Below are 24,315 nucleotides of genomic sequence, written 5' to 3' on the forward strand. Positions count from 1 at the left end.
ATTTTGCAGGTTTTATCTTGTAGTGTTTGATCATATCCATAAAGTTTTCCATCTTAACTAGTGTTTCCTTCTTCATACTAATTCCATGTTTACCATATTATTGAGAACCTTCTCTCTTTACAACATCTTCTGGTTCTAAGGATTGCTAGTAAATCTAGTTTAATTGCTACTGTGTTCCTGTCATGCCAGAACTTATCACCATAGTAGTCCTACACAAGTAACAAACTTATAAAATTCACAAAAGAGAGGACCTAGTGAGCTCCATGCTAATTAAGCTAAAATCAACAAAACCTACTTAAATTAACCTAATAAAGCTTATAAAATCAAATCAAATAGTAAGGGCTAAAATATCTCACAAATAACAAGTTATCAATCAAGGTTCAAGTGAGGCTTAGAGTTTATAGAAATTGTTCAATATATTTTAAATTGGCAGAGAACAGGAAGGTGGTTGATGAGTAAATTGAAATCACCACAGTTTCAAGTCTAGGATGCAAATTTTTGAAGTATGCATTAAAATCTTAAGTGATGAAGAGAAAGAGAATACATTTCGAGATTGTAGGAACCAAAAAGTCGTAAAAGCATCCAAGAGATTAACATTTAAGGGTTTCGACATAGGTGGTCAATGAAGGCGGAAGATAGCCACCAGAAATCGGTAATCGAAAATCAGTGGCTCGATAGGGTGGTAGTTTGAGTCGGTTCGGGACATGGTTTTCGGTCATCCTATCCGATTTCTCGATTCATATGTTTTGTATTTCTTTGTTTTGGTTTGTGGATCCATTCATTAATGGATTGTGTTTTGTGCTTGTTATGGATCAATTGAGTTTCTTAAGTTATAAGAATGTATCTCTTGTATTCTTGTATTCACAACCTTTAAAATTTTAAAAATGACGGAAAAGAGAAGAGTTTAGGAATCCTTATGGTAATCTTAAAGAGGAATGACCAAATTCCTTATAGTGTGTTCTTGGAATCATATAAATCATTGGAGATATCTAAGAAGAATAAAAAAACACTTCTAAATAGCTTGTGCTTTTGTAATTCATATATATATATATATATATATATATATATATATATATATATATATATATATATATATATATATATATATATATATATAGATTGAGAGATTGAGAAACACTTGAGTAGAAAATAGGATTTGTTCTTGGGAATTTGGGTGACTATTTTCTTGTAACTCATATGCAATATTTTGTCACAACTCTTGAAAGTATAGTGAATTAGAGAGTTGATATCTCCTCTAGAGTAGATCGTTTGACCGAAATGAGTAAAGAAGTTATTGTGTTTATTGTTTTTGTTTTATCTCTTCTGTCTAGTTAAATTGTTATCTTATTGTATAGAGATGCTTTTTTTTAAGATCATTTATTTTGAGTTCCATTATTCTTTGTCTCCACTCATCAAATTTCTTGGTGTGGTTGAATCTTTCAATTTTACTAAAATCCAAAATCTTAAAACATGAAGTATATGAGTTGCATTTATTATATCTCCAATATTTTACTCATTCATAATTGATATATATAGATATTTAATCACTCACACTTGAACCATAAAATAACCATAAATAAAAATTAAACATAGAACGATTGAAATTAAGGAATTAATAAACTATCTCAACTTAAAAATAGGTACTCTGGTTGACCTTGTTGATATCTTAACTTGGTCAGCTAAGTTAAGATAAACTACAAGTAAACTTAAATATAAAAAAAATCAAATAGATAAATTAATGTAATATTCCTCGTCAGATGGATGAAATATGTCATCTAATCATAATTTGTGAACAAATTCTTCAAATGGAGGGAAAGGCAAGGTTTTGATCAAAGGACTAGCTAATTGTTGCTTTGCTACACTATGAGTGAGATTCATAAATCCAGAGAATACGTAATATTTTATAAAGTGAAAATCATTATCAATATATTTAAATATGTCACAGACAATTGAATTGTGTTCTAGTTTGAGTTCGAGAAAGGACAATTGAATTGCCGTTATTTTCAATAGTTATCTATAAGAAGGTTCTAATACAACGAAACCCAAAGATGATTCTTCTCTATAAGAACATGTGATCAATTGAATTGCCGTTATTTTCAATAGTTATCTATAAGAAGGTTCTAATACAACGAAACCCAAAGATGATTCTTCTCTATAAGAACATGTGATCAAAGAAATTAGAAGGAGTAAAGTTGTCAAATTATATAGTGAATCATCTTATGACAAATGTCCTTTCTTAAATTGTCCAATGCAAAATATTATAGACCCTACTATAAAAGCCTAATGAATATCTCACATTAATGTACACACTATTCTAACCCTAAATACTTGTCACATACAACTGTCACTGACTTAGGCGGCAAGGTATTTATAGGTACCCTCGTCCTATCGTCACACTAGAGTACCAAGACACATAATTTATTAGCAAAGTTTGTTGTTGGATCCTGATTCACCACCTAATTTATGAATTTAATCTCTCTCTCTCTCTCTCTATATATATATATATATATATATATATATATATATATTAGATTACTTGCAAGATATATTGTTGAAACATTGTTTTAGGAAACATTAATAGTATTAATTTTAACTTTAAATCTTCTCAATAAATTCTTAAACCACAAGTACTTAGAGGACAAAACAACTATAGTTATCTATTATATATACTTTTGAATAAGATATTGCAAGAAGAATTCTAATGGTGGTGAATTTGGAAACAAATGTGTAAAAAACTTGTAGCATATTGTAATGTGAACCCTTGGCCATAAATGTGGATTTGCATTTCTGTATGTTTCCATAAGACTTGTATTTTATATTGTAAATCCATATGAATTCAACAGATCTTTTGTTTCAAGGCACATAAATGGTTAAAATCTTTACCCCTTAATTTTTGAAAGAATGAGATAAGTTATTGGTATTATTAAGTACTCGTTTGAAGATGATCAATTAAAAAATATTCAAATACCTTATTTGTATATAGATAAGAGGTAAATAACCATGAATTTTGAAGCATATGTGTTTAGTGTGACATAGTGTTTACACCTAAATATAATTAAAATGTCATTTGTGATCAGCAAACACGCGATTGTAGGGTTAGCTGAAGATTCCTCAGCCGAGACAAGGTAAGAAGAGTATAAACACGGTCAAACATGAGTCAGACGAATCTTTCTTAAGTCTACTGGAATTTATCAGGATCATCAAATAATTAGGTTTAAGACCATATTTCATGTTAATAAAACCACTAGTTGAAGAAGTCGAAGATTGCGGAACCACATGCTAGGAAAGCTACACACAAGGATAGAGTTAACATAACACATCATGAAATAGAAGTTAGGTGTGAGGTGCCACACATTACCTTCATATTTAGTTGAATGAGACAATATTTTATTTAGCCGTGATTATATGACCATTAGAATAGTTTTATCTATAAATAACATACTTTATAATTTGTTTCACACATTAAATCATTAAACCAAACTATTTTACACACTTGATTTTGTTTTACTTTTCTTTATTTAAATATGTATTTTAGATCAATAGTTCAACTTCTCACGTATGTACTTAGCACTCTTTGGAGTAGTTAAGGAACACATAAATAAGGAATTGAGTTCCTTCCTTATTGTAATCATTTAGGAAAAAAGAATCATTATTGACAACATTCAACCGATTCTCGATTGACTTTCACAGTTTAATAAACACAAAGTTACAGTGATAACACATGGGCATTTCTTTCTCACCTTATTTAGGTTCATCATTTTGGCCTTTGATAGTGAAAGAAATAATTGATCCATAAGAAAGTTTGGTGTATTAACTTCTCTTTGTTTTTCTTCTTGACTTATCATGGATAATATATGAATAATTGCCCTTTTTTAATAAATTGAATCAAATAGTTTCATTAAAAATTCATCGGAGTTTCGTTTCATAACTATATGAATCCCCCTTTTATTTGATTTGAATCGTCTTTATAATCACTTGTTTATTTTTGGTCTCACGTCATGTTTATTAGAATCATATTTTAACTTGATTCGAAATAATATTGTTAAAACAATATACTTGAAATGGTCTAAAATGTGTGTGGTTCAAATCTACCTTTTGCATTATTTGAATCACTTAGTGTTTTTTTAGTAAAATTTTAAATGAGTAATTCAAATCTCTTCAAACATTTAAAAAGTTTTATTCGGATCATGCTTTTAAAGTCTACTTTTTAATACATTTAAATCAACTTTTTCTCGCATATAAATATTATTTTTCCAAGCGATTTCAAAATAGCATATTCTGATCTTATCTTAGTTTTTAAAAAACTTTCTCTCTATCTCTTTGAAAATTCATACATCATTGTTAATGCACTTGAAAATAAGAATTTCTTAATATACCTTATATGTTTCTTAGGCACCACATAAAAATGCAAAAATATCATCTAATTTTCGGAGATACACCTCCAGATGCATCCAACACACAAAATTTACTAGTTTTTTATTCATACTGAGAGCCTTTGGAGATACATCTCTAAAAAAATGGAGGATATTTTTAGATCTTCGTGTGATGCTTAAGAAATATTTTTAGATCTTCGTGTGATGCTTAAGAAACATATACGATGCATTAACATATTCTTTAAATTTTTTTAGGGAATATCAAGTATGTCAATAAAATAAACATTTAAAATTTATGAAAGTAGTTTTAATTTCTAGTAAATTTAAAGCTATGTTTGAATACGCTAAAACGAACAGAGCGGAATAGAATGAAATGAAGTGAAACGAAATGAAATAAATATGTCATTCTATTGTTTGGGTATTTCATAACGGAATAGAATAATTTTCTCATTCCGTCCAAATTAAAGGGTATAAAAAATGATGAAAAGTGATGAAATTGAATGGAATGCATTCCATTATATTCCACTCCATTCCATTCATTTTTAATTAAATCAAACAATAAAATATAAATTTATACCATTCCATTTTGCTCCGTTATGTCATGTTCCCTCAAACACAGCATAAGTTTTTCAATTGTGTAATTGATGGAAGGAGAATTTAAACTTTTGATTGAAATCATCATATGCACCTAAGTGAAGTTCAATAATCTTGTTTTAAGGTTCTAAGCCTTTTAAAAGATGTGAAATTCAGACTATCAAAAAGTAAAAAAGTGTCATTAGCACTTGTTATCAATTCTACAATTAAAATTAAATTTGTGTTGGTAAAAATTCAATTCTTGATAAAAGTTTTTATTTTAAATTGACAAGTTCTAAATCAAAATTTTGCATAAGTTTTGTAATTCATGATTTTGCATAATATTATTTTGATAATATTACTCAAGATTAATTTCAATATACTTGAGATTAGTCAAATATAAAAAACACTAATTGTTTGTTGTAATTAATTAATGTTGATTTTTAAATTGTTTCATTTCAAATTATGTGTTTTGCATTTATTTCTTGTGGTTAAAATTAACACACAAATTTGAAATGAATTTCAGTAATGTATAATTGTAGAATCTATTCAAATCTTCATTTTAGATTTGATAGACCATCTCTGTAAACAAATTTAATTAAAATAAGGATGTTTCTTAATACACAATGTATGTTTCTTAAATATCATGTGAAAATTTTAAAATGTTTTTAGTTTTCGGAGATATATATCCGGACGCATCTAAGGCTCAGTTAACGTTAGAATATTCTGAAGATACATCTCTGAAATAATTTGGAGATTAAATCGCGTCAGACCATTCTCTTTCCTCATTTCTTATTTTGCTCAAAATCAACTTCAAGTCTAAACTTTTTTCTCATCACCAACTCAAAAATCAATCAACAGAGCTCAAGGGAACTTCAATCAACATCAGAAACATCATTCAACCCTGAAGGAAAGTTGAAATTTGCAATTTTTTTGATTTTTTGATAAGTTTTTGAATTTTTGAGTAAATGAGTAGAAATTGACGATTAAGGTTAGAAAGGAGTAGAAATTGCATGTATGATAGTTTAGACATAATGTATTACACGTTTGTTAGCTGAAATGGATGACCAAAACATTTTTTTTGTGATTTCATGTGCACATTAGCGTCGTTGACGCATTCTGAGTTGCAGAAAATTTCGGAGATGCATCTTAGAAAATTTCCAAAGTTTTAGTTTTCCAGATTCCGGAGATGAATCTCCGAAATTTTCTCAATATTTGTTTTTTTCTTAACTTTGGGGTTGTTTTCCTGTACTAAGTGTCTGCTTTACTTTAACTTACAAACATAAGGGATGATAGACATGATAGACTAATGCATGGGACGATTGCACAACACAGATCAGTGTGGCGCAAGAAGGGTCAACAGGTTTCAGAGGCTCGTGGTCCCTCTCCCATGCAGAGCCATCTACTTATGAGGCTCATGCTTCTACTCATGCTACTCCATTTTCTTCTTTTCGTAAGAGACGAGATTCACGTACTGACGCATCACTCCCTCTATCCTCTCGCAGGCGCCATGTTTTCCTATTCATACACCTGAGTTTGTGCCGATGCTGCTGATCCAGTGCCACCTTCGGAGGGTGATGCTGCTGCGGAGGCTGAGACAGGGGAATTTGGAGGAGACCATGTAGATTTTTCTTTACTTGTACATATACCATAATGTCAAACATATCTGGGATGGAGAGGTAGCATTAGTTGGATTCATTCTTTTTTATTTACGTTAATTTTAATTGACAAATGTCTGACATTGATTTTAATTTTTTCAGGAGCGTGATCCGCATAAGTTTATTAACCACAAGCTGAAGATTACTGACTTGCCTTATCTGGATTGCGAATAACGTCTCATTGCCACTCATTTGTCTGAGCGCGTCATGCGGCAGTTTGACTACACTCAGATTATTTCTAAACACTCTGTTGTCTCAGTTCCTCCTGCTTTGACACACAGACAGATAAATGATATGTTTGATGATTATGAGAGTCATTTGGTACCGAATGAGGCACAAAGTATCATAACCGTGAGCGACTAGAGCTACGTCGAAGGGTATATCAGATGGTTCTTTAAGGTGTCACATTCGTACATGGTGCATGCTGCTCCAGGAGATCCGCCGAGACCAACTCATCAGGAGATACTAGAGGCGGAGCAGACACAGTTAGATCATGTTGAGGATCTCTTACCTAGATGTCGTCGCATTGTGGAGATTACGTAGGCAGACATTGACAGAGACATCTTCCATGATGAGTCTAATGCGAGGCAGATCCTAGATGCCATCATGACGGAGGCACAAAGGGCGTTGATGTACCTGAGACAACGCCAAAGGAAGGGAGGATTGATGGCCGAGGAGACAGAGCTGGCAGAGGAGGCAAAGGTGATGTAGTCAGACATACACATTAGTGCATTAATATATAGTAGTAGCAGTACTATGGATTGCATTTTATTTTGACATCATGATACTTTATCGTTGTTCTCGACTTTTTAAACATTTATTAGTGTTTTATTTATATATGACATTTTTGGACCATATGGACTTATGTATGTCATTTTTTGCATATCGCTTGTATGGTTTAAATCTTCATATGAGCAAACATAAACAAAATATGACATGAACAATTATGTTATGATAAATTACAGTGATGTATCTCCGTAACACAGACGGAGATGCATCTTCGGAATATTTTAAATTGTAGAATGATTTCTGAGTGTGATCCATGATATACGTTTTAAATTGTTACAGAGATGCATCTCCAGAATATTTTAACGTTTAATTAGAATTTGATGCGTTCGAAGATGACTCTTCAGAAACTGAAGACATTTTAAAAATTTCGCGTGGTGCGTAAGAAATATAATGTGTATTAAGAAATCCCCTATAATAATCATTTAGACCCATTGAGATCATGAGGGACTGATGTTGAAATCTATTTTGTACACCTCCACAATTACAAGTGTTATTAAGTTCCTCCCAAAGGGAAATGAAATTGATGAACAAGTGGTTATTAGATTTTAAGATATAAAAAGGGTTAGCATTCTAAACTAAAAAATCTTATAATGAAGAAATGTGGACTTGATAATATCATAGTTCTTCTAATACCACAGTGAGAGAGAGATATTATTTGAATAATCATTTGTAATGAATTCATATGGATTACAGAGGAAATGATAGTCTCATATAACCATCAAGAAAATTGAAAAGAGAATGCCTTAAATTAAGCAACTAAATCAACCTAAAAACAATTACTCTAACTACTCTAACTAACTTAGTCAATTAAACTAAGGTAAACTACAAATTATTTAAATAAAAAAGCAGACAGATAACTTAATTTAATCTTAATCAACCGAAAGAAAATAAGACACCGTTTTTCTCTTTAATATACAAGTGATCAATCTAGAGTTATCGTGTAGAAAACCTCATTTTCACTTTCAATTATGCACAAAAGCATAATTGATAAAATTATGCTAGCTAGGGAGAGAACTTGTGTAAAAGATAGTTATAAGATCATCATGACTTCATTTGTGTCCCTCCCATTTCCATGGCTTCCAAGGTTGGGCTGAGATAACTGAAAGGGGTGACTGCATCACCATTTCTCCTTGGAACTCGATTCGCGACTGTCCTGACATCCATGGCTTGTACAGCGGGCGATTCTCGATTCACATTTGCATTGCCTCTTGATTCTTCCATTGCCACAAAATATGCATATGGGCCCCATCCTGAAAATAACCAAAATCAAATTCACAACAACAAAAAAACTTAGAGAATAAATTACTTTGGTTGGATTGAAGACAAGTATCTAATATGTGTAGCAATGAGTGTGACAGGGCACATTTCTTTAAGACTACAACCTTAGACCAAATCAACAACCAAAGAATGAGACAAGACAATGACATACTATTTTTAAAATCAAATAATTGAATATGTACAACATTTGAGATGCTGCTGGCAAACAAAGAGATAGATATGTTACCATCATCATTATAGGGAGGAGGAAAGAACTGCGAATAACAAAATGTTGCGACAAAAAGGCCTGAAAGAGAATACGAGAGTACTAATATTAGTTTCGATTTTAATTTGTTTTTTAAAAATGATTTCTGATTTTTAAAACCAAACCTAGAAGGCCTCCGGCAAACACATCTTGCCAATGGTGCCAATAGTCATCCACTCTAGAGATTCCAACCAGACAGGCAGCAAGTAGAGGAAAAAACACAATGCATAATTTTGCTACGTGCCCTTTGCGATCAAAAACTTTAACCTTCCCCGATAAATACAACGAGAGAAATCCAAGACCTGCAAAGGACCCTGCCAAACTAAATTTATCAGACTAAAGAACCATGTCTAAGAAAAATAGCCATCAGATTCAACCTAATCTACATAATAAAATGCATTGTAAGTTCCAATTGCTCAAACTAACTCAAGTGATGTATGATCGGATATTTGAAATCATAGTGAATTTGACAAAATCATGGTAGCACCGCGATTTTTGTTAAAACTCCAAAGTGTAACTTTTTTCCAAAATCATGGCGGTACAATGTAGTTCTGCCAAACTCGAAGTTAATCCAAATACGCATCGACTAACAATAAGAAAAATACGGTTGCTCACATGATGTATGACCGCTTGGAAAACTCTTATGTCCTTCTTTTATATCACTAGCCTTGCCATGGCAAATCACACCTCCCAATGCATCATACGCCTATAAGTTTAATCAAACAAAGAGTTAATGACCACTTTCGTAGAAACATCCGAAAGCTCATGTCCTCATCATAAACAAAGAATAAGAAAACACACACAAACCAATCAAGTTAATTAATGTCAACAAATGATATAATACTTGAATTATTCTTATCACCTGTATTCCATCAGGAAAGCAACGCCAAAAGAAGTCTGGCCGTGGCCGGCCAACAGCATCTTTAATAGAATCAGTCAACACTCCAGTTATCAGAACAGCAAACAAGAGGCCTGTTATGTAACAACGAAGTACATTAACAACAATATATTCACCAATTCTTCAACATAATTTGTCATTTAGTGTATATAACAATCCACGACTGCAAACTTTACCGAGAACACTGTGGTGCAAATCATAAACATCTCTCCTACGGATATAGACGAACAGGAACACAGATATTGGCAACAGAACCGCATAAAGCTGATCATCGACAAAAGAAAAAATATTAATCACAATGGCTTGCACCAATGAAAATACGCAATTAATTCATAATACGCACGCGAATCAAACAAAGTAGACCCCTCTCATTTGTTCCACATCTCTCCGATGAAATAAAGTTTACTTATTTCAACGATGAATACTGATACCTCAGTTATATACTTTACTTATATATACACATCTTATATAAACGATCATCGAAAAACTGAAACAACAAACAGAAATCTATCTAACTAAAGGTAACTAACAGAAAACTGAAATGTCCCAGTGCTGATTAAAAAACAGACAAAAAGGTTCCTTGATATGCAAGCAATATAGAGTAATGGATTTACCGGAACAGCCCATACAGGGACAGTGTTTTCTTTCATTGGATACATAAGGTCTTCCATCATGTCCCTTCCAACGAAGCGGCGAAACGGATGAATTACATTGAGAATAACCTCAATTAGTATAAGAAGCACCAATATAAGCCAATCATGAATATGATTTCTAGCAAGTGTGGCTCCATGAGACTTTATTGTATGTGCAGTAGGATCAATTTGTCTCCCTCCCTGCTTCAATAAAACAACCAATAAAAATATCTGACTTTAATCGCCATTGATGGTTTAAAAGTTTCACACTTTCGTCCAATAAAAAATCATTACTCAGTCATGACATATCACTAACTTCAAAATATTGTTGTGATTTAGCAGAATACACGACAACAGTGTAATGCTTCTCATATTTTCTTGAAATATTTATGTAAACAAATTTTAAATTGGTAGACTAAACTTTAGCACAAAATTGGATTTCTACTGTAAAAAAAAAACTAACTAACTAACCAAAATATAAAATCTAATTTTCATTTCTATAAATCATAATTAACACTCAATAAATATGAACAATATGAACAAAATGAACACTTAGGGCAAGTTTTTACAGTTATGGTTTCATGAATTTGTTGATAAAGTGAAATTAAAAGGAAATAGAAATAGAGAGAGAAGTTGAAAAACCTGAAAGAATGTCCAAAATCTAGCAAAAGACAAGAAACTCCCTAACGCCATGTGAGGGAATTTTGCAGAGTCGCCAAAATCTGAAAATTATTTATGAACAGAAAATAAAGTGAATGTGAATGAAAATAAAGAATAAATTATTGAGAAATTATGAAATGGAATTGCTCTGTTACCTTTGAAATGACTCCAAACTAGTAATCTTCTAGAATGAGATTTTTTATTTTTAAATTTTTTTATAAAAGGAAACAGAGATATTGAATATTTTTTAGGAAAATTTGAAATATAATTCAGAAAAACGGTTTCAGTGTGTATTTATGAAGAAGAAAACGAAGAAGTTTCCGCTTTGAAATGTAAATGGTTTGGCGCTGGGTGGGGTGGTTATTTTTTTATTCAATTAGATTAATACAAGATATAAAGGACAAAAGTTAATGCATTTTCTTAAATCTTTTTGGTATAATTTTTAATTTAAAATTAATTTTTTTCATTATAAATTGTTTTAACAAAATTAAAGATTTGAAGAAATTATGGTAATTATGTTAAGAATTATAAGAAAAAAAATTAAGGAAATGTGAATTCATTTTTTAGCAATTGACCCAATTTTTATTTTTATAAAAAGTCAATTTTGATATAACGTTTTAAAAAAAAATAATTGACATGATTAAATTTTTTAGTGTATTTAACAAAATAAAAGAATCATTAAAAAAATAGTCTTACATGATTAAAAAAATAAGATAAAGTCTAAGAAAAAATCAATATTATTCTCAGATATTCATGTAATATAGATTCGAAAACTCACTTTGAAGGAAGTAGGAGTTATGCTGAATAACTACGTATCACTTTTCAAATTTGCAAGAATTATTGTAAAAGTTCTTGCAACTTTTGAAATTAAACTATTGTTAATTGTTCAAGCTCAATCATATTACATATTTGTTAGTATTAAACAGAGAAAAAAAATTATTTTCCAAGTGTGAAACATAATCTAGAAATTAATTTTTGTTACAAGATGTAATGGAAAGTAGTATAATCTGGAAGAATATTCAATGTTGGAGTGAGTCTACTTAAAATAATTTTGCTTATTCCGATGATGGTACTTCTGAGGATGATTATTTGGTGTTATAATTGTGAATATAGCCACCAAGTTTGGATAGATGAATTATATTGTAGAGGTAGCAAAATTTCTATTGGCCAAAAGAGACTATTATTTATGAAAAGTCTTCATTGTATGGAGTAGATGAGATGTCAACGTCGTCGTCTATTAGCATGAGGGGGTCCATTTGTATTATATATGTGACCGACCGCACGTTGCATAGTTTATTACATCATTAATCACGTCTATACTAATAGTACATGTCTGAATACTTCTTCGGGTCTCAATTATAAGTAGGGTACATACGAGACGAGGAAAGTCTCGTTCCGTTTAGGTCCGTTCCGTTTAGAGTGGATAAAATCCAATTATAGGAGAATCGGATGAAAGTTAGAAGCATTATCATTAATAATTTAAATTGAAGTATTTATATATCAATACACAACTATACACTATATATTATATGATATGTTGTCATTGTATGTCATTTATTATGAAAGAATTGAACAAATCAGATTAAAAATGAGTAAGTTAGAAGCAAAAGTATGAAAAAGTTACAAATATTGAAAAAAAAAAGACTTGGTATGCAAATTGGTGAAAAAAGAGAGCAAAAGCACATTGCAACTATTGGAATTTGTGTGTCCCCGCCTCATCCTGATGCGACCGCGTTTCTAATATAATTGCTTAACGTGTCTGGGTTGCTCCTCAGTGCAGCAGCATTCGTACACTTGTCTGACACGCTTTTTGTTGGCTTTAAAAGGAAAAAGAGGAGAAGAAAAAAGGGGGTTCGATTTCCTAGAGAAAAAAGTGACAAATTTAGGCGATTTTGGAGCTTTTGTAGGCCATTGGAGCTTGTTAGCTGGCAAATTTCGACCACGCCGAAGGGAGGAATCAGAACAGTAGAGATGCGGTCGAAAGCGGTTTGACGGTCAGGAGGAACCTAAGTCAGGTCGAAGTGAAGTTGACGGAGGGGGTGATCTTGTCGAAGTCAAAGCGAAACGTGCCATGATGGATACAAATCGTTGGAAGCATAACGTGGACAGTTACTAGAGACGTGGATTGACAGGCTCTGACACGTGGCGTATCATGAATAGATCACAACCTCCTAGCAGTTATTTTTTTATTACTATTTAAATATATGTGATTTTCATTTATAGGGGTGACATTTGTAACATTGCAATAGGAAAACACTTGAAGTATCAAGCGTCTAAGAGAAAAGAGTTAACTTCCTGCAAAATGTACACCTGCTTCCACATTTATTTTCAAACCATTTAACTTATCAAGTCATTTCATTTATTTTGTTCATTTACTTCTTTATCTTGCTTTTACCCTTTTACTTTTACTGCACCTTTTATTGCAAATATTTTACTTATTGTTCTATTGATCCAAACACTTTACCAACAAATACACCATATACTCAACACATATTAGTCTAGGACTTTGTAGTCGGTCCTGCAAGTAAACCTCGATAGGAAGGCTAGAGATTGTTCGCCCGTGGCGAATAAATTGGCACACCCGGTGGGACATGTTGTGTTCAGTATATGCAACTACGTCTTCGGGAGGAGACACAGTTGCGTCGCAAGCGATCGATGTTGGTTCCAACACTATATCTGCGGTTACGGCTGCATACAGTGGACCAATTTTAACATTGCATCAGCCTGAAACTCCTAGGCCGACGACGATGGGAACTTCAGGGCAATACATTCCCAGTTTTACAGTGCCCATGTATAGAACGTTGGGAATGCTAACTGCTTTGATGGCAAGTATGCATAATACCAGTTCGACATTCGGAGAAACTCCATCGTCACTATTCCCACACTACCAGGGGTTAGGACCTTTGGCAAACCAATTTGGTCAACCCTCAGGTTTAGGATTGTCGTCTCAGTCAATCCCAACTTTCACATCAAGTTCTGTCGCAGTCATGAGACAACAGATGAATGAAAGCAATCACGAAATGACCCACATAATGACTCATCAAATAGGTACCATACTGAGACCTTTAATTCAGGATTCGACTCAAAGTTACCAACAACTGGAAACTCAGATGACTCGAATAGGGGATTTCCTAGGGGCTTTCAGAGCGCAAGTTCATCATACCCCCCCATCTCCACCTCGATCGGAAACCCCAGTCCGACATGAGGAGATGGTAGACGAAACGATTGAACAATAATACCAGGAAGTTGAACCAATACCTAGGGTGGCCCAAAGGCCTCCCGTTGTATTAGTTAATAGAAATCAGGATCCCGACCATGTGGTCAGGCAGATTCGACAAGAGGCAATGGCTGGGGAGCAAACATTTTAAGCTATTGTCGAACGAATCATAATTCGTAACGGGATAATCCCAGGCCTACAAAGGCCGACATATTCTTCTCCCTTATCAGATTTTGTTTTACAAACAGAATTACCTAAGGGTGGAAGGTTCCAAAATTCACCAAGTTCGCCGGAGACACCGAAGAGTCTACCGTCGAACATGTTGCCAGATATCAAATTGAAGTTGGTGACATAACAAATAATGAGGATTTGAAGTTGAAATACTTTCCAAGTTCTCTTACAAAAAATACGTTCATGTGGTTTACAACGCTACCTCCACAATCCGTCCAAATGTGGGCGCAATTAGAGAGGTTGTTCCATGAACAGTTTTACATGGGATAGTAAAAAATGAGTCTGAAAGAACTAGCCAGCATCAAACGAAAGACTGCTGAGTCAGCCGATCTATACCTCAAAAGGTTTAGACTTTTGAAGGCTAGATGCTTTACTCAAGTTCCTGAGCATGAATTAGTCGAAATAGTCGCAGATGGTTTAAACTATTCTATCATAAAGAAGTTATATACACAATATCTAAGGGATATGGCGCAATTAGCTAATAGGGTTCGACACATCGAACACTTGAAAGCCGAAAGGACCAAAACTGGTTGATACCATAAGAAAGAGAAAGTGTCTTATATAGAAGTTGATGAATACTCTTCTGAAAATGAAGAGTTTGTCGACGAAAGCGAGGTCAACGTGGCTGAACTCAAGTATGGACCTCCTTACACGTGTAAAGTATTAAAACCATCAAACAGGAAAAGTCCCATCGAAGCAGAGAAAATGGATAAATACGTTGCTAAAACTTACACGTTTGATGTGTCTAAGTCTGACGAGAACTTTAATTTCTTAGTTAAAGATGGTCAAATTATTGTTCCTCAGGGTTTAAAGGATCCCCCTTTAGATTAGAAAAAGAAAAGGGGATTTTGTAAGTTTCATAACTTTCTTGGTCATAAAACTTATCAATGTGTTCTTTTCAGGGATTTGGTACAAAAGGCTTTGAAAGAAGGCGGGATTCAATTTGACGAAAGGCCAAAGATGTAAGTGGACTCTGATCCTCTGAAGGTTAAAGAAGCCTTGTACTCTGAACCATTTGAATGCATGATGATGGAGACTACTGATGGTCTCATGGAGTCCCTGGATGTTGAGTCTTTAGACGAATCCTTTGAGGTATTGATGGTTGAAATTACTAATGGTTTTGACAAGAGAACTGAAGATGAACTAGAAATGGTTTATCCTCAAACCGGTGAAGACTTAACAGATTTCCAAGAGAAATGCAAAGTGAATGAGTCAAAAGCGGTACTATACCTAAGGTGTAACGATGTGTTCGATGAGAAAGCCGCTAAAAGATTTGAATCTGACAAAAAGAAGGCACGGAAAGAAGAAAATCCTATCATCCTCAGATTTGTGTTCGACAAACATGGAGCACAACGCCGAAACAAAAAATACATGAGGCAATTCCAGCAGCCTCAACCAAAGACTTTCCTTCCACCATTGGATATCCCACAAGAGAAATGGGTGGAATCGGTGAACTAGAAGGGGGCAAGAGGCCAAAGTGAAGAATGCTCGATTTGGAAAAAGAAATAAAGATTCCAGAGAAGAAGGTTAAACCAAGAGGTTATGTAGTTTCTCCTAACTACAAGGGAAAAACCCCCATGACCAAAATGCAATGGAGGCGTTACCAGCGAAACAAGAAAGTCAGGAAAGAGGCTCAGACTTTGCAGTTGAAGCCTCCCGAAACCTCTAGGAAGAAAAGGAAACTCCCAAAAGGAGTGTGGACAGAGAAAGAGAATATTGTGGCAAATCAGACAATAGCCATGACTGTTGACGCTGCAGGAAGAAAAAGAATAATATCATCTCAAAGTATGAAATGTTCATCTCAGGTCGAGAATGAGAAAGAACCTAAGAACACGCTTCAGTCTAATGAGGAGGATCCTGAATACTCTCCTCAGTCAGATGAGGAGGAACCTGAGTATTCTCCCCAGTCCGATGAAGAGTTCCATGAGGATATGTACGACGATACTAATGACGACACTTATGGTGAATATTTCGTCGTTAACTACGGCATCATATCAGTGTTTCCTTCAGAATATGATATGGTGTCAGAAGTCTCCGAAGTAGAGGAAGACTTCATGCCAGACGAAACTGTTGGAGGTAAACCACTATGCTATTACGTTATGAATAATGGCGTGGTCGAGGAGAAAAAATCCATGTTCGAAAGACCTAGCCCAGGGATGATGTATCATCTTAAACCGTTGTTCATAAGGGCAAAGGTCGACGGGATAACAGTGAACAAAGTGTTCGTAGGCGGAGGTACAACTGTCAACTTGATGCCTTACACTTTGTTCAAGAAGATGGGGAAATGTGATGATGATCTCCGACATCACAATATGGTTTTATCCAACTACGAGGGAAAAACCAATAACATACTTGGGGTTATCCGAGTCGGTCTAGTCGTTGGTACAACCACGTGATCGACGCTCTTCATGGTAATAAACTCCAGAGAAAATTTTAACGTACTCCTAGGACGGGAATGGATCCATGGAATAGGAGCAGTTCCATCGACTGTAAATCAAAGACTCATAATCTGGAGAAAGGACGACATCATTGAAAACATTGAATTTGACCAGAGTTATTACATGATCGATGAGGCCAAGGGCTCGAAGAAATCCTTCGACCAACCTTTGGCAAACATCGCCCCTTGTGATGACGAATCAGGTCTTACACTTCAGTCAACACAGGTCGTGTCCTGAACCTCGATCCTGACTATGAATTCATCTGGGATGCTGAAGAAGAAATGGAGCCATAAATGGTAATTCCACCTACGGGGTGGCCTGTAGTCGATAGAGATGACTGTTGAGTCAGAAAGTTTGACTTGAATTTCGGATTATTTGGCTGAGAACAAAAGAAAGTCGGCTCTAGAAGCTGAGAAACTATAAATTTTGGCTATTGAAGCCAGAGTTGAAGAATGTGAAGATGGACGACAATGCCAAACAACAGCTTCAAAAAGCCGGAGGCTTAATTGCATTTATAACAGTGAGCCTTTGGGGTTTGAGAAAAACCCATTGAATGAGTTGCATAGAATGCAAGCGCAAGACCCATTCAAAGAGATTGATTTTGGATATGGAGTCATAAAAATAACAACATATATAAGCATTAAAGTTGGGTCAAAGATGAAGGTTAAACTGATCGAAGTATTGAAAGAATACAAAGACTGTTTTTCCTGGAACTATGGAGAAATGCCTGGTTTAGATCGAAGTATGTGAAGGAGAATTGTGGTCCAAAACGCAGCGGAAATAAAATTTTCTCCTTTAGAGATCCTTACGAATGGTCATGATCAGTGAAACAATATTTACCTCTTGTGACGATTGAAACCTTTGGTGCAGATCCACGGAGCGATCACGAACGTTGAACGATGACAACGTCTCTACTCAGTCCACGCGAACGGATTCCTTCAATCACAGTGCTAGCTGGTACGAATGAAGGCTTTGAGTGTGTGTGTGAGAGAGAGAGAGAGAGAGAGAGAGAGAGAGAGAGAGAGAGAAAACGAAAATGATGCAATCGCAATTAATGCTTCTGCACAAGGGTTCTATTTATAGAACCACTTGTGTGGGCTTCAAGCTAAAAACCCCACTTAAGTGTATTTTGGCCCATATCTTATAATATGCCCAAAATCACTTAAGCTCATGGTACCTTACCATATTTCGTATTCTACTTAACTACACCGTACATTTACGATGTTCTACAATTCACTTAAGGGCACCGTACCTTACGATGTTCCTTAGTTACTCTATCTCTCATCAATCCGTCCTTTGTGTGTGACCCTGTAGGTTTTCGCGGCATTGGAAATTATATTAAATCATGTATTTAACATAATAATTAGTGAGCGGTATCTAGCAACACATCACTGCTACCCAAGACACGAAAATGTCATGTGATCTGACAATTCCTTTTGTGATAATACTGTTGGTATAAGCCCTAGAGGCCAATACTTTTGGTACTTGTATCGAATTATTTATTAATAATAAAAAGGCATTTTCTTTATTATGGTTGATTAATAAAGTCCCTGGAATAGATAGTCTGTTTAATGTATTAAGTGTGACTTAATCATGAGAACACATTAAACATAAGGACACTATTCTTAAAGTATCCGTAGTCGAGCTTTAATGTGAAGTGGGATAACATTAAAGCATTAAGACTATTATGTTTGTAGACTGATGATCACATCTCATGGATCATGGATAAGGAGTTATCAAGTCTTAAACATAGGTATGAATATTAGGAGTAATATTTATACCGGATTAACCCGCTATGAGAATACTAAATAGAAAGTTATGCAAAGTGTCATAAGTTATTCTCATGGTGATAATAGTGTATACCACTCTTCGACTTGAAACCACTATGGATCCTAGATGTAGAGTCGAGTGCTTTATTGCTGATCCAACATTGTCCGTAACTGGATAACCATAAAGACAGTTGATGGGTACTCCACGAAGCATGCTGAGGGACATGAGTGTCCTAGATGGAATTTTCCAATCCTGCGTAACAGGATAAATGTCTATGGGCCCAATATTGAACTGGACAAGGGTGACACAGTCTATACCTTGTGTTTAATATAGACATAAGGGCAAAGGGGTAATTATACACATAATTATTATCACATGAGGTTTTGTCAGATCACATGACATTTTCGTGACTTGGGTAGCAGTGATGTGTTGCTAGATACCGTTCACTGTTTATTATGTTAAATGTGTGATTTAATATAATTGCCAACGCAGCGAAAACCTATAGGGTCACACACAAAGGACGGATTGATGAGAGATAGAATAATTAAGGAACATCGTAAGGTACGGTGTACTTAAGTAGAATACGAAATATGGTAAGGTACCAAGTACTTAAGTGATTTTGGCATATTATGAGATATGGGCCAAAATGCACTTAAGTGGACTTTTTGGCTTGAAGCCCACACAAGTGGTTCTATAAATAGAACCCCTTGGGTAGAAGCATTGTAACTCACTGAGACAGAAAACACAACTGAAGAGTTGGAATTTCGTATCTCTTTCTCACTCAAAGCCTTCATTCATAACAGCTAGCACTGCGATTGAAGGAATCCGTTCGTGTGGACTGAGTAGAGACGTTGTCATCGTTCAACGTTCTGATCGCCCCGTGGATCTGTATCAAAGGTTTTGATCATTATCAGAAATCTGCACCAAAGGTTTGAATCGCCACAAGAGGTAACGATTCTATCACTGATCATGCCCATTCGTAAGGATCACTAAATGGAGAAATTTTTAAATTCCGCTGCGCCTTGGATGGCAATTCTCCTACAGTGGTATCAGAGCCACTTACGAAACCATGAATCTGATAACTGTTTTTGTTCTGTAATAATATGATTAAAGACAGAATGAATCAAAGGTTAAATTGAGATCGATCAAGTTACATATATGTGATATATGTAATCCTGGTGCAAAATACATTATATATGATATAGTGTTCTCGTTTCGTTCATTCAAATCCTCAATGATTGTTTTCCTTTGAGCGATCAATGGTCATTTGCTTCTTGATCCGACATTAGTATGGTGAAGCAATGACATGTTGATCAATCATACTGAATTAACAATCAAGATGTGTTTGACGATCTGAAATTGGTGCATCAGGGTTAGTGACGGCACAAGGGTTGTGTTGTCAGAGAGTTATGCGATTGGGGTTTGACTGCACAAGAGTTGTGCGTTCTAAACACTTTTTCGAACAGTGTTAACCAGTTAACGCGTATGGTTAACCGGTTAACGCAATACGAAATAAATTTTTTTAATTTTCAAACAGTGTTAACCGGTTAACGCAAGGCGGAAAACAGTTTTCCAAGAAATTTTTCAACAGTGTTAACCGGTTAACGCATATGGTTAACCGGTTAACGCAAGGCAGAAAAGAATTTTCTAAAAGTTTTCAAACAGTGTTAACCGGTTAACGCATATGATTAACCGGTTAACGCAAGAAAAAATTCACCCGTTCGGCTAGAAAAAGTGCTTTGAAGTATCAAGTGTTGATACGAAAAACGACGTCAATTTTAAATGAATTGTTCATTAAAATTTTCGAGCAGGGGCGCTGCCCCTTCGACCCCGCAAGGGGCGCTTCCCCCTTGACCGGGCAGCGGAACACCCGTTCCCGCTGTCCGGGCAGCGGACCCCCGGCTAACTCTGCGTAGTGTGATCGGTCGTCGAAATTTAATTTAATTTTAATTAATTAAAGGAATTAATAATAATAATAATAAAGTGTTTATTATTGTCTTGTGGTGATCGGTTATGGCCTTAGTTTTCCTTTATTTTATTTTGGGTTTTTAAAATACGACCTGCGTGTCGTGCCTCTCTCTTAATCTCCCAAATGTAACTTCTTTTCTCATCTCACTCCCTCGTATGTAAAACGAGTTTCTTTCATGTAATGTAATGATATGAAGAAAGCAAAGAAGTCAGTGCCAAAGGAGGACAACCTTGAAGATCTTGCTTGGAGAAGCTTAGATCGTTGTAGGTTAGCTTAGGTTCTCTCATTGGCTTGGGAGAACAATTGCGCTAGGGGCCATAACTGTTTCATTATGTATGTATGTATGTTGATGCATGTGAATGCATGTTGATGCATGTGAGAGACGGTTTATATGATAAACAAGCCGGTGAGATCAGAAAAATTGCAATTCCCTCAAATTAAATATTAAGTTTATGCTTTCCAAGTTTTAACACTCATCAAGACTAGTAATGAATAATGTAGGTTTCGCCTACGCAAGGTGCATGATCTATATATTAGTAAGGTGTGATGGGATAATTGTAATATCCAACTGTTAAAACAATGGGTCAAACTTAACTAAACAAATTACGAAAATATTATATATGTTTGCTTTCCAAGTTTTAGCACTCATCAAGACTGGTATCGAATAATGTAGGTTTCGCCTACGCGAGGTGCATATTTTGTATTAGTTAAGGTGCGATGGGATAATTGTAATATCCAACTGCTAAAACGATGAGTTAAACTTGATTATAATTTTCTTATATATGTTTAGAAGCAAGAGTTGGGAATAATCCATATGATGGATTGGAATAAGGAGTTATTCACCCAACTGAAATTTTCGAGAGTTGTATGAGATACAATTGGAAGGAGTTCCTACCTAAATAACCTAGTTTTGTGTAATCCGCCTACGCGGACTTAGAACGAAGTGAAATATGGATCTCGACCCACTAGAAAATCTTCCAACGGGATTTTCCGAATCAAATGATAAGGGTCATTTGTTTTGAGTAAAATAGTGGGAGCATATTTAATTAAAGGCCTAATTGAATATGTCAATGATACTTATATTTTCATTAATCCTTATGTAGATTACCATGACAGCAAACACCTCTAACAACATCCTGCGATCAATCCTTGATAAGGAAAAATTGTTTGGGACAAATTTTCTGGATTGGCACCAAAACCTGAGGATTGTCCTCAAACATGATAAAAAGTTGTATGTCTTGGAGACACCTGTTCCTGAAGAGGAACCTCCTAGTTCTGCACCTAAGGCAGAAAGAGATGCTTATAAGAAGCATGTCGATGATGCCAATGAAACTGCTTGTCTCATGCTGGCTACCATGAACTCAGAATTGCAAAAGCAACATGAGAACATGTCAGCGTTCGATATGATCGAACACCTGAAGTTGCTCTATTAAGAGCAAGCAAGGCATGAGAGGTTTGAAGTTTCAAAAGCCCTTTTTCAAAGCAAGTTAGCTGAGGGAGCCCCTGTAGGTCCCCATGTACTCAAGATGATTGGGTATGTGGAAAACCTTGAGAGATTGGGTTTTCCCCTCGAAAAGGAACTTGCAACTGATTTGATCTTGCAATCGTTGCCAGATAGTTTCAGTCAATTTGTCCTAAATTTCAATATGATTGATATGGACAAATCTCTTCCTGAACTGCTCGCCATGTTAAGAACTGCCGAGCAGAATCTGAAGTCAAAAGGGAAGTCCATTCTGATGATTGGAAATGGAAAGAGACAGAACAAAAGGCCCACTAAGCAGAGTGATAAGGGGAAGGGCAAGGAAGTTGCCAATCCAAGACCCACTGCTGCTTTGAAGCCTAGTGGAGGCATAACAAAAGAAGGCACCTGCTTCCATTGCGGTAAGACCGGACACTGGAAGAGGAACTGCCCAAAGTACCTGGAAGATAAGAAGAATGGAGTAGAGACTTCAACTTCAGGTATTTTTGTTATTAATTTATCTACTTCTGCATCATGGGTATTAGATACTGGATGCAGTTCTCACATTTGTACAAATGTGCAGGAACTAAAAAGGAGTAGAGATTTGGCAAAAGGTAAAGTCGACCTACGAGTTGGCTATGGAGCAAAGGTTGTTGCTTTAGCCGTAGGAACTTTTGTATTGACTTTACCTAGTGGTTTAATAATTCAGTTAGAGAACTGTTATTATGTACCTGCAATTAGCAGGAATATTATTTCCATTGCTTGTTTGGACAAGTTTGGTTTTTCATTTATAATAAAGAACAATTGTTGCTAAATTTATTTGAATGATATATTCTATGCTAATGCACAAATGAACAATGGACTATATGTCCTTGATCTTGAAATGCCTATTAATAACATTAATACAAAAGGGTGAAACCTAACGAGTTAAAACCAACTAGGTAAGAATATTAAAACTCTTCGATTAGATCGAAGTGGTGAGTATTTAATCCTAGAGTTTGATGACCATCTGAAAGAGTGTGGGATCCTATCCCAACTTACTCCTCCTGGCACATCCCAATGGAAGGGTGTATCTGAGAGAAGATATCGAACCCTGTTGGACATGGTCCGATCCATGATGAGTCACACCAATCTTCCAAACTCCTTTTGAGGACATACACCATTGACATCAGCTTACACACTTAACCGTGTTCCATCCAAAAGGTTGAAAAGACACCATATGAGATATGGAGTGGTAAGAGACCACATATGTCTTACATGAAGATTTGGGGTTGCGAAGTTTATGTGAAACGACAAATTTCAACTAAGCTTGAGCCCAAATCTGACAAATGCTTATTTGTGGGGTATCCTAAAGAAACAAGAGGATATTATTTCTACAATCCTTCTGAGGGCAAAGTGTTTGTCGCTCGAACTTGAGTTTTCCTAGAAAGGGATTTTATTTCCAAAGGAATCAGTGGGAGGAAAGTAGAACTTGAAGAAATTCAAGAATCACAAAGTATCGATACACCTATGGAGGAATTAGAGCAGGAAACACAAGTAGTTGTGTAAGAGCAACCTGCTCAAATAGAACAAGACCAGCGTAGGTCAGGCAGGATACGTCACCTACCTGAGATATATGGATATCTGAACAAGGTGATGTATTACTCATGGATCAAGATGAGCCTGTGACCTACTCATGGAATCTTCGTTTTGATGAAACAGTAAAACTGTATGGATTCATCAAGAACGAAGATGAGACTTGTGTCTACAAGAAGGTTAGTGGGAGCATGATCGTATTCCTGGTATTATATGTAGATGACATGTTACTAATTGGAATCGATATCCCTACCCTGCAACAAGTAAAGTCTTGGTTGGGGAAATGCTTTTCTATGAAGGACCTAGGTGAAGCATCCTATATATTAGGAATCAGAATCTATAGAGATAGATCACAAAACTGCTTGGCCTAAGTCAGAGTACATACATAGATAAAGTGCTGAGACGCTTTAATATGAATGATTCCAATCTGGTTATGTGTTTTGCTTAAATGGTGGCACTGTGAGCTTGAAAAGTTCAACGCAAGATGCAGTTGCTGATTCTACAACCGAGGCCGAGCATATTGCTGCCTTAAGTGCAGCAAAGGAAGCTGT

General features: G+C 35.2%; 1 protein-coding gene across 2 annotated transcripts; it reads right to left on the reverse strand.

Annotated features, from left to right (window-relative positions):
• Positions 1-8,247: 8,247 nt before the first annotated feature.
• LOC127095329 (lipid phosphate phosphatase 2) lies at positions 8,248-11,450 on the reverse strand. 2 transcript variants are annotated; one of them, XM_051034035.1, is made up of 9 exons: positions 11,261-11,450; positions 11,088-11,167; positions 10,428-10,646; positions 9,990-10,077; positions 9,778-9,887; positions 9,531-9,621; positions 9,041-9,229; positions 8,898-8,957; positions 8,248-8,643 (listed from the first exon to the last, which is right to left on the reverse strand). In XM_051034035.1, the coding sequence occupies exons 2-9, from the start codon at positions 11,136-11,138 to the stop codon at positions 8,435-8,437; spliced, it is 1,017 nt and encodes a 338-aa protein (XP_050889992.1). In that variant the 5' UTR covers positions 11,139-11,167; positions 11,261-11,450; the 3' UTR covers positions 8,248-8,434. The 2 variants fall into 2 exon arrangements, with proteins under 2 accessions (XP_050889992.1, XP_050889991.1); XM_051034034.1 differs by having other exon boundaries at positions 10,428-10,649; positions 11,261-11,448.
• Between the last annotated feature and the right edge of the window lie 12,865 nt (positions 11,451-24,315).

The sequence above is a fragment of the Lathyrus oleraceus genome, chromosome 6 (assembly GCF_024323335.1).
Source record: "Lathyrus oleraceus cultivar Zhongwan6 chromosome 6, CAAS_Psat_ZW6_1.0, whole genome shotgun sequence".
NCBI lineage: Eukaryota > Viridiplantae > Streptophyta > Magnoliopsida > Fabales > Fabaceae > Lathyrus > Lathyrus oleraceus.

Coding starts and splice junctions, on each gene's coding strand:
- LOC127095329 (XM_051034034.1), bottom strand. CDS start 11,138: ATGGCGTTAGGGAGTTTCTTGTCTTTTGCTAGATTTTGGACATTCTTT. Junction 9,622..9,777: donor GCTTTCCTGATGGAATACAG/GTGATAAGAATA, acceptor TTAAACTTATAG/GCGTATGATGCATTGGGAGG. Junction 8,958..9,040: donor GTTTGCCGGAGGCCTTCTAG/GTTTGGTTTTAA, acceptor ATTCTCTTTCAG/GCCTTTTTGTCGCAACATTT.